The following is a 10,606-nucleotide window of genomic DNA, read 5'->3' as shown; positions in this document are numbered from 1 at the left end:
ATGGTGATGTTCTTCCGTTGATCGTCACGGTATCTGATTTGTGGACATTCAACGACGCGAGGGGATGATTACAGTATGGCTGAGCAATGCCCCTCCTGTTCAGTGTGCCTCCATTGACAGGTGTGATATGACGGACCCATTCAGGCTCTCTCGGCTGCCGTTATGTTTTCTTACTTTCCTTTTGAGGCAATGTGTGCCATTTTTTGTTTTCCACCTTTTTCTTCCTGTTAACTTATTACTTCTTCAGTATCTTTTCCTGCTTTTCTTGTTTATACTGTTGTTGTTATTTTCGCCTTGTAGCAGCTGACGACATGCCAACCCGCTTTAAGAAGACTCGTCACCAGCGTGGTTCCACGTTCTGCGGCTATGGTCGCGTTGGCAAGCATCGCAAGCACCCCTCCGGGCGTGGTAACGCCGGTGGCCAGCACCACCACCGTATCAACTTTGACAAGTACCATCCCGGGTACTTTGGCAAGTGCGGCATGAACCACTACCACCTGAAGAAGAACGCGCTGTGGAAGCCGACGATCAACCTGAACAACATCACGAAGCTGATCGCTAAGGATGAGGCACTGAAGGCGAAGAAGGGAGAGGCTCTGCCCGTTATTGATCTGTTGGCCAACGGGTACTCGAAGCTGCTCGGCAATGGTCACCTGCAGGCCCCCTGCATCGTGAAGGCCCGCTGGGTGAGCAAGTTGGCCGACAAGAAGATCCGCAAGGCTGGCGGCGCTGTGGTGCTGCAGGCGTAATTTGTGTTGGTCGTCAACGAGCTGCTGATTTCATTTTTTTTTGTTTTTTACACCAGATGCTTGGTGATATTTAGTTCCTTCATTTTGGACGTTTTGTATTATTTATGATGATATGAGTGGATGAATTGCGTCTTTGGATTTACCACGGTGCTCTTCATGTTTGTTTGTTTTTTTTTGTCTGTGTGTGCTTGTTGTTTCCCTGCATGATTGTTTCTTCCGTTCTTTTCTTTTATTGCTGCTCGTATTGTTATGGGGGTGGGGTGGGTCTATGCATGATGTGATTGTGTGTGACACTCTTGTTCGACGCCGTCTAAATCGAGGGTGCGATCTGGGACGTTGGCAGGCTCTGAGTTAATGTCCACCGGGTCGTTATATGTTGGGAAGGCGGCAGGGACAATGGCTGAGAAGGAGGCCTTCGCAAAGTTATTTGGAATTCTAGAAGTAATACGTCGGGGCGGCATTTTGGCCTTTGCCGACCCCCAGGTGGCTGAAATGCATCGACATAGTGAGACACTTGCCGCCTTGGCAATACCGCCGTTTAGCACAACTGTGGGGGAGCTACTTGTGCGGAAAGTGTTTGAGGCCTTCGCGAACAGTAGCCTTGTGGAGTACCAACGAAATATGTGTGATGGGCATGAGATTTTGGCGTTGCAGTCGCTACACAAGGCATACAGTCAAACCTTGCTGCTCCTAAAGAAATGGTGCAAGAAACTACGCGCGACGGAGTTTGTTTCGGGCTTCACCGTGTCACTGCGTTGCCATCTGTTGCAACCTGATCTTCTCACAGGCGAGAATCCCCCTGGAAAAGAGGTACTGTTACAGTTTCTTCGTCGCCACGGACGTAAGGTGCTTGGTGACGTTGAGGGAATGGAGGGGCGTGTCACTCTCATGCGTGGGAGTCAGGGATACTGTGACAGAGTTCTGGAGTATCTGCATGACCTTACGCTATCATCAACACCGGACATCAAGGCGCTGTGGAAATCTGTCTTGGTTGAATGCACACGTGAACGTATTGAGTTGCTTGACGACGATCTAACCGTTCGTCAGATAAGATCTTGCATGCAATGGAAAGACAGTGTTGTGGACACCTTTGTTCGAATGGCGTTATCTCCAGACCCCAACAACTCGGATGGACGCACAGAGGTGAATCGGTGGTGCGAAGAGCTAGAGCAGCTCCTCCTTGTTAGTTACGGTCGCAAGCGGATCGCAAGTCTTTGGGATGTGGTGATGGTGTATCCTAGCTCAACCCCGACCCTAAAGGATCTGCGCGTGTGTCTCCGGCGGTGCGCTGACGACACTCTTCAGAACGAATTAGTACAAACAGCGAAGCAGATGTTGGCATCACAGCTTCATCGAGCTGGCACACGCACGGATGAAATTCTCACTACTCTGATTGGCACCATACATTCCCTGTGTGTCTTATTTTCCAAGAATGATCAGGGTTCTGTGATATTCACCATTGTTGATGACACACTTGAGCACCTCAAAAAACGAAAGGATTGCGTCTCTGCTGTGGTGCAAGCAATTACGCAACCGAGTGCGGATTCTGTTTTAAATGTGAGTATGCAGAACTTTTCACCAGACAGTTTTAGTTCGGCTTCCACTGGTGGTGATGAGGGAAGTGACGATGACTTGTCGCCCGGTACTAGCCAATCGTCCTTGTCTATGCATGAACGGCCTGATGTGCTGCGCGTATTGCTGTCTGCGATTAGTGTCACCTCACTTGTGGAGGAGTACATGAAGTTGCTGGCCTCCCAGTTGTTGGGGAAGGAAATGCACAATTTTGATACCACGGCGGAAGAAGAAGTGTTAGAGCGTCTAAAGTGCGCGTTCGGTGAAGATGTGCTGGCGCCCTGCGTCGTGATGATCCGCGACATTCAGGCATCGCGTCGCTATACGCTTCACATGAAAGAGGCACACCGAGAGGATGCCGCGGAGGCGGCAACCCAACAGCGAGGGAGGCAATGGCCGTTGAGTCTCAACATTCTCTCCACCACGTCATGGCCAAAGTTGTCTGTGTGTCTTCCCGCAGGTGAGACGCAGCCTGTGCCGGAGCGGTACAATCCCCACCCATTATTGACTTCCACCATGCAGGATGTCGCAGAGGAATACAAGCGCACGAAGGTGAATCAGCGTCTTGAGTGGATTCTCTCTCAGGGGTGTGTCAGCCTGGAGCTCACGCAAAAGGACACTTCCACGAATGCGATGGTTGCAGCGACATACGAGCTCTCGCTATTTTCCGCGTCGCTTGTATTATACGTTCGTGACATCTCGGCGGAGCGCGGCTCCCCTGCCCTCCTGACGACTGTAGCAGAACGCATGGGAGTAAAACCGCATGTGCTGCAGCAGCGTGTATCGCACCTTTTTCCATCGCTTCTTGTTTCTACCGACGGGAGCAGGAGTTTGTCCTTGCAGACAAATTACGTGTCGACGTCAAACTTTACCTTTGATGTGGCAGAAGAAAGTGAGGGGCAGCCCGCAGGTCTATCGCAGGATCAAGTAAACATATTGCGTTCAATGATGACAGCGATGCTAAAGGCGCGGGGCGCATGCGGGGTGAACGATATCTTCAACAGTATGAAAATGCTTGGTCAATTCCCTGGAACACTTGATGACATGAAGAAACTCCTGCGTATGTTTGTGACGCAGGGACAATTGAAGCTTAATGAGGCTGAACTTTTCACATTACCGACTAGCTGAGATACTTAGGTGCATACAAACACTTCGGAGAGGAAGAGATTGAAAGGCAACGGAAGAGGCCCTTCTTCCCTTCCTCTTCCTCTTTATTTATACGCACATGTGTGTGTGTGTGTGTGCGTGCGTGTGCTTGTTTGTTGTCTTTCTCTATCTCCAGCTACGTGCCAACAGCAGCATTGATTCTGATCATTGTTACCAAATTCTGCAGTCTTAATGCAGTGGCCTTCTCTCTCTCTTGTTTTTTGCGTTTTAATTATTATTATTTTTGTATAGCTGTTGTACCACTTTGCTTGACGCGAGGGCGGACTAAAAGATACATGAGATGAAGGACGCTCCATTGTTTGCCGTAGCACGGCAGCACTTTCTTCAGCATGGGTACGCCATTCTTCCTGCGGCGGTTGGGGCCTCTGTTGTTGAGCGGCTTCGACCTGCACTGACTGCATCCACCGTGGCTCGCGCCCGTTATTTACTAGAGGTTCCCGATATTGAGTCGATGCTAAAATCCAAGGCAAAACTCTCGGATCCTCTCTACACAAAAGTAATGGCGAGGTTGCAACGGCGAAAGTATATGCGGCATCTATACCACGCAGAAAAACGACAACGGAAACTTCTAACAGAGGTCGCCGCAAAGTTTTTGAATGGCCGGAAGAAGGAAGACCTTACAGGTGAGGAACTGTGGAAATTAAGTGAGATATTGGCAAGGGAGGTTGTAAAGATTTCAGGGAAGGGGTGCCAGTCGACGATTCAGAACGACCCTCAGATGCTGAGGGCCATCAACGAGTACCGCTGTAATGTCTGGATGACGAATAAAGAACTAGAAGGCATCGTGCGAGACTCTTCCTTTTGGGAACCTCTAGGTACTATTGCCACTAAAGTTGGTGGCGTTGGGAGGCCCGTTTTGTTTGCAGATGCGCCCATGTTTCGAGAACCGTACGGAGGTCCCTTTGGGTATCACTGCACTGCCCCATCGATTGGTGTGAAGGCGAACGGCAACCTGCCGACTGCTGTCTCGTTGCTTGTCTTTACTCACCACCCCGACAAGCAGACGATGCCTATGTTTGTCTTGAAGGGTTCCCACCGCTTCGTACAGGAGCAGTATTTGACCCAGGTTTCACCGGGTGATTTGTCGCTTCCATTTTTGCCAATGGAGTCACATATTCCAGAGCAGCTTCAGCGGTTTAAGTTTGACGACAGTGTTGTGGGGGGTCCCATCGAGGGAGGCGACGCAATTGGTCCCGGCACAGTTGTGGTGTTCCACCCGTGTCTCATGATTGGAATGGGTGCGAATGCCTCCACGGAGCGTGTGACTGTTTATAAGTTGAATTTAGTTGACGAAGACGCGCCGCCTTTTTTAAAAGCTCCCTCTTGGATCACTGCGTGGCGTTCCTTTCCGCGGGAGGTGAGTTTTGCATCCCCGGTGGTTTTTCCGCCATTTTTCGACAAAGGGATGGCAACCACTAGCACACAATGACGCATCTGCGCACAGGCGCGGACGCACAAACCGAGGAGTGACCTCTTGTGCTTTGAGATTTTGATATCCCCCCGAAATAAACGGTTTGTCGTATCGAGCACCCTTCTGGAAGTTCTCTTGTATACATTTTTTCTTATTGAATCCTTTGTTGCTCCTGGTTCTTGCCTGCCCACGTTGATGGAATCCAAATGTAGTGGATGGCCTCTCCCGCTATTGAAGATGCCTACAAAATTCTTTTGTTTTGCTTTCGTTTATTTGGCAATAGTTTTTTTTTTTGGCTTTGATGTTGGGGTCAGGGTTGCTTCGGCCGCCATCGTGTCCTAAGGTAGGAGAACCTTGAACAGGGTTCTTCATCCGGAAGTAAAGGGATGAATACAGAAAGAAAGAGCACACAGCAATGGGATGAGTTTTGTTGATTTGTCTGTCGTAGGGAAGAGATGCGTCCCTGGTTGCTTCTGCGTCTTGTTCGAAGCGTTCGGACGCTAATCGTCGGCAGCGAGGGGTTGGGGAGGCGTTTCCTACGGAAAGAGAGCGTTGCCAAGTCAATAGCAACAAAAAACAGGTGACCATGGCGGTGTGTGGAATGCGGCTTGCAGGAAACCGGAAAGGGCATGAGTAATTACGGGTACAGATGCAGTGAGTTGTTTGGGTGTGTGTGCATATTCGTGGAGTAAGTCTCGGAACTCAAAGTCTGGTGGCACCGGCTGCTTCGTTAAGGTAGAATAATTATTTTCATTTTTATTTGTGTGGGAACGGGCTCTGCCTCCTGCGTGGGCACCATTTTGTGTCACGGGGGTTGCATGCAAAAAAAAAAAAAAGACTCCAAAGCAAGTTGTTGTGACGAGACAAATTGACCACTGGTTTGTTTTGTAGTTTCTGTGGGAGGGAGGACCTACCAGTAAAGATGTGTACGGGGTGGTGTTGGGGGAAGGGTCAGTGCGCAATACAACAGGGTCTCTTTTTTTATCCGCCTGGCTTTATTTCGAGACAAATGTGGGCTTTGCGTGCATGCCCTCAAGTGGAGTTGTGACAGTCCGAAGGGGAGGTAAAGCCACATGGGAACTCCGTTGGGCTCTCTACCAGTTGTGAGTGATCACATAATTACAGTCAGGGTGTGTCTTTTTTGTATATGTATAATTATATATATGCTGGGGGTGTCGGAAGACATTCGTTCATTATTATGAACTTTGGCACTGGTTGAGGCGAACTTGGCATTGCGGAGAGCAATTGCGTGTAAGCAATCGGCGATGGGAGTTTCGTGCCTCCGTGTGGAGTAGAAACCACACATGGGAGCGTGCAGTCTGCATGCATCTTAGAATGAGATGGGGTGACAATAAAGGCAACATTTTTGCTTTGCTTTTGTGTCTGTGGATGTTTTTGGAGGTGAAGTACAGAGGGAGCCTTTATTAAGAAGAGTGAAGAGGGAATAGCGGTGTGCAGGATCATTTTCTGTACTGTTTCATTTTGGCGCCGGTATCACATTATTTTCCATAGAAAATAGACTAATTTTTTTAAAAATATATTTTTCCATGTGCATGGATGGCGATTTGAAGGAGTTGCAGAATCGTTTGAGTGAGGCAGAGGAACGCATCAAAAAAACGACGCGTTTGATGCTGCGTGCAGTGTGGCAGTACGTCACACAACACCATTCTTCCTCCATGGTGAGGAAGGGTTCTTCTGTAGCCGCTGCAGCAGCTCCGGCGCCTCACATGATGAAAGTTGCGATGCCGCATCCTCGACACCACCATGCATTACAACCCCGAAGGCAAGCTGGTGCTGCTACGGTCCAGCACAGAAAGGGTGCCGCAGGCGCGGCTGACCAAGCTCGACTGAGTCGGGAACTCTACCGGAAGGCGTTTGGAGAGGCACGTCAAGAGGCAGAGATGGGGACCGTGCGGCCAGCAGATCCGGTGGAGGAGACTGAGGGTGGCTCTATCCCATCCGTTGCTCTAGTGTTGTTGCAGTCGTCTCGAGAGAGAGCAATCATGTCTGCCTTTTTACTACGCCTTCGTGTGGCAGCCCATCGACGACGTTTTCTCTATGAGGAGTGTGAGCTTCGGTACACGTACTATCGTCTCCGTCGTGTGCTGCGGGCGTGGTTTGAATTTGTGCGGGAGGTCAATAGTAGGCGCCGAAGACTACTTTGTGGGGTCTTGGCTCACTGGGTTAGCATTGTGGAACGACGTCGACAGATGCAAGAATGTTTGCGTCGCTTTTGTGTGAATTTGGAGGGGAGACGTCGCGCATTTGCAGGTGTCCGACGGCGCAAATTGCGTCAGTGTTTCCTGCGCTGGCGTGAACGTTTAGATCTTCACCGCATCGTGGAAGGCATGGAAGAGCGGGCGACGGAGATGCGCAGGAGGCATAAGTACGTGAAGGTAGCTTCGGTCGGTCAGCCCACCGCTGTCTTCACGATCAAAGACCGCGTTTTTGCTCATTGGAAAAAAAAGACAGAACATCGGCTGGACACTCGACTGGCTGAGTGGGTGTCTAAACGTTTTTTAATGCGGCATGTGTGGAATGAACTGATCCGATGCTACGTGTCCGCCAGGCAACAGCGCACAGAATTGGAATCTACGTTACCATGTGGCCCGCCTACCGTCTACGTGGCGGCGCAGCGAGCTGAGTTCACGGTGTTTAAGGTTCGGTGTGCACAGCAGATTGCACGGGGGAGACTACGAAAAACAGCATTTGCACTATGGCGTGCTAAGTGTAGGAATCGGTTATCGGACCGCCTCTTCGTCTTTCACCGTCGTGTTCGCGTGATGAAGGCATGGTTGCAGGCGCTTAGACGAAAACGGGTCACTTCTTTTGTGACCGCGGCATGCTGGTGCCGATGGCGACAGCGTCTCTATTTGCGTTTGCAGAACACGCAGGCCCAGAGTTGGAGGCGACAGTGGCTGCAGCGAAGTGCTTTACGGCTGTGGCACAGCCAGGCTACCTGTAGTCTCTTTTACCGACAGCAAACCCTTCATGCGTGCTGCGCCAAGTGGTGGGGGCGTGCAAGGCTGCGGTGGGCACGGAGGCGACTGGCGCTAGGCATAAAGAGACGTGTGCTGTTGAGTTGGCGTGATGTGGTGGTGTGTGAGAACAACCAGCGGGCCCTGACATGTGTTGCGGAAACATTGCGTGAGCTCGTGCTTTTGATGGGATGTTTTCGGCGCTGGAGGGGGCGGTACGAGCACGCGTGTCGTGCACACCTTTCCGAGAGTATTTTGAGTGAGTTGCGACGTGAGAGGCAGCGGGCGCGGTTATTCCAGCGGTGGAAGCGTTTGACATTTTGGTCCCATGCGGCCTGTAAAGATCTCAAGCCGCCTAGTTGAGCAAACACACACACGCACACTCCTTGCTACCGCTGCGGCTGCTTCACTCATCGGCGCTCCCACAGTCCCCGCCGGCGCACTAATGAGAGAGTGTGGGAGGGATCAGCCGCGCCACAGTGAGAAGCATACGTTGCAAAATAAACATGAGAAGGGCCTCAGCAATGAGCCCCCCCTCCCCCCGCACACGTACACGTACACGTACACACACACACACACAATCGCCACTGCGGGAAGAGGGAGAAGAGTTCGGAAAAATGCAAAAATATTTCCTCTTTTTTTTTCTATTTGTTTACTTTTTTTTTCTCCCTCTCTGAGCTTAGCAAAGCAAAACAAATATAAAACGAAAATGTCAGGGCAAAACGGAGCTCATGAAATGCAGGTGGAGCTGGATCGCATGAACGCGGCCATTGAAGACTACGCCATCCAGCTTGATACCATCAACGGTGCAATTGCGTCCATTGAGAGCGAAAACCAAGACGACGATGTGACGCGTCAAATTGTCGAATACCAGGCGGCCTGTGAACGCGACCCCGCGAGTATTTTGGCTGAGGACGCGCTGGACACTATCACACGCCTGCAAAACACACTTAAGATTGCAAGGCGCCGCAACCAGCTCTTTGCTAAAGAGAACATGATGCAGCAAAAGCTTCTGGATGATCGCTCCAAGTTTTTGTTGAGGGAGACAAAGGACTACGACGCCCTGGTTGACAAGACGGGTTGGCACGAACACTACGCCATAAACGAGGAGGAAGAGGCGCAGAAGGCATCTGACGTCAAGGAGATGTCACAGCTTGAGGCAATTGTTAAGGGCGAGCTGCGTGCTGCGCATACGATCATCAAAAAGAAAGAGGTCATCCTGCGCGGTCTTGAGGAGAAGCTTCAAAGGCGCACAGACCTCGATGCTGCAATCAACGACGCCTACAATAACGTCCGTGTGAAACAACGTGACTGCCGTGAGCTGGAGCTCCGACTTGAGGAGCTGCGCAAACACAGTCAGAAGAACGACGAGGCCTTAACAGTGTGTGAAAGCCAGATGAGAAGTGTTTCCATAGAATACATGGAGACTGACAAGGCATTTCTTAAGGACGCCGTAGCGCAGATGAAGGCGGTCTGTCGGCGCCAAGATAACGTTATCAGAGCCCAACTTACACGTCAGCAACAACTGCATGCTCGCCTGGATACCATTATGCAATCCTTGCGGGAAATGAAGCTGGAGAAGGAATATGAACGCAACGTTTCCAAGACTGCGTTGGTGCCTTCTGCTTCACGTGAGGAGCCTGAAGATGTTTTAAGTATTTTACCGAAGGACGAGACGATTCCGATTTATACTTACCGCCTCGTTTACAAAAACAAAGAAATGATGAACGCTAACGTTCTTCGCAAAAACATGTTGGTGTTGGAGAAGGAGGGGGTGATTCACGCGATGGAGGCAAGTCTGATGAAGTACGTGAATGCGTTGAACATGACAACGAAGCAGCTGGAAGACCTGAAATTCAACAAGAGTTTTGAGATGAGTGAACTCATGGATGAACTTCAACAGCAGCACAAGAACTACTTGCATCAGCTGGAAATGAAAATGCAAGAAAACAATCAACTTAAGAAGCTTTTGTACCGGACGCCGCACTCACGCACTGGAATAAAACATCATTGAGAAACGAGAGAAAAAAAAAACGGAACTGCATCAAACGCATATACCTCGAATATGTACGCTTCTGTGGGAAGAGGAAAGAATTGGGTTACATGGACTTCCAATTGATCTATTTCTGTGCATTCCAGTCTGAAGACCAAAACGCATAAGAAGATCAACAACAATCATGCATATTATAAGATGGAAGGAGTGGGAGGGGAAAAAAGTAGTGGTGACATTCGGGACATGCACATCTGGCAAGAAAACACTTAAAGTGTCAGAAGGGGAAAAGAGGGAAGGAGTGAGAGAGCGATGAAAAAAAAAAAAAAGGAGGCAGAAACCAGCGAAGGATTAGGGGTGGAGCAAGTACGCGAGCGAGACAATTGATTACCGCTTTTCCTTTTTTGATACAAGCTGCATATCTACGTGCACATTTGCTGGCCGGATTCCATTTTTTTTTTTTTGCTGTTCCATAAGTAGTATTTTTTTCTGGTGCGTCTTTGTGACCCGTTTTTGGCTCTTCTTGTATGTTTGTAGGTGTCGGTTGCTGATGCCCCGCAACGGCAAACACGTGAAGGGGCTTTCTCTGTAATTGCCTGCATGGGGATGGAGTGGGGAATTTTGCTGGCTCTCCAACGGTGTCGTGTGGATTTGCTTCTTTCGTTTTGTACTTTGCATCGAAAGGCGTGACACGTAAATTTTGCTAGTATGACAACAACAAGACACAAGAAGTATGATT

At 49.9% G+C, this 10,606-nt stretch overlaps 5 protein-coding genes across 5 annotated transcripts, besides 4 other annotated features; all 5 read left to right on the top strand.

Annotated features, from left to right (window-relative positions):
- Positions 1–311: 311 nt before the first annotated feature.
- On the top strand, positions 312–749 carry TraAM80_08828 (60S ribosomal protein L27A/L29; the record flags this gene model as incomplete). Its single annotated transcript, XM_029385554.1, has 1 exon — positions 312–749. One exon carries the CDS (start codon positions 312–314, stop codon positions 747–749), a length of 438 nt encoding a protein of 145 aa, XP_029234578.1.
- Positions 750–906: 157 nt separating this feature from the next.
- Positions 907–998: a microsatellite.
- Positions 999–1,103: 105 nt separating this feature from the next.
- Positions 1,104–3,449, top strand: TraAM80_08827 (anaphase-promoting complex subunit 2; the record flags this gene model as incomplete). Its single annotated transcript, XM_029385553.1, has 1 exon — positions 1,104–3,449. One exon carries the CDS (start codon positions 1,104–1,106, stop codon positions 3,447–3,449), a length of 2,346 nt encoding a protein of 781 aa, XP_029234577.1.
- A 98-nt stretch (positions 3,450–3,547) lies between these two features.
- Positions 3,548–3,587: a microsatellite.
- Positions 3,588–3,768: 181 nt separating this feature from the next.
- On the top strand, positions 3,769–4,917 carry TraAM80_08826 (uncharacterized protein; the record flags this gene model as incomplete). The annotated part of the gene is made up of 1 exon (XM_029385552.1): positions 3,769–4,917. The coding sequence occupies one exon, from the start codon at positions 3,769–3,771 to the stop codon at positions 4,915–4,917; it is 1,149 nt and encodes a 382-aa protein (XP_029234576.1).
- A 1,535-nt stretch (positions 4,918–6,452) lies between these two features.
- On the top strand, positions 6,453–8,240 carry TraAM80_08825 (uncharacterized protein; the record flags this gene model as incomplete). The annotated part of the gene is made up of 1 exon (XM_029385551.1): positions 6,453–8,240. One exon carries the CDS (start codon positions 6,453–6,455, stop codon positions 8,238–8,240), a length of 1,788 nt encoding a protein of 595 aa, XP_029234575.1.
- A 179-nt stretch (positions 8,241–8,419) lies between these two features.
- Positions 8,420–8,457: a microsatellite.
- A 55-nt stretch (positions 8,458–8,512) lies between these two features.
- Positions 8,513–8,542: a sequence feature (A-rich).
- A 44-nt stretch (positions 8,543–8,586) lies between these two features.
- TraAM80_08824 (uncharacterized protein) lies at positions 8,587–9,891 on the top strand (the record flags this gene model as incomplete). The annotated part of the gene is made up of 1 exon (XM_029385550.1): positions 8,587–9,891. One exon carries the CDS (start codon positions 8,587–8,589, stop codon positions 9,889–9,891), a length of 1,305 nt encoding a protein of 434 aa, XP_029234574.1.
- Positions 9,892–10,606: the final 715 nt, after the last annotated feature.

The sequence above is a fragment of the Trypanosoma rangeli genome (assembly GCF_003719475.1).
Source record: "Trypanosoma rangeli strain AM80 chromosome Unknown Tra_15.4_contig_00469, whole genome shotgun sequence".
Lineage (NCBI taxonomy): Eukaryota > Euglenozoa > Kinetoplastea > Trypanosomatida > Trypanosomatidae > Trypanosoma > Trypanosoma rangeli.
This window is presented reverse-complemented; position numbering and strand designations above follow the sequence as displayed.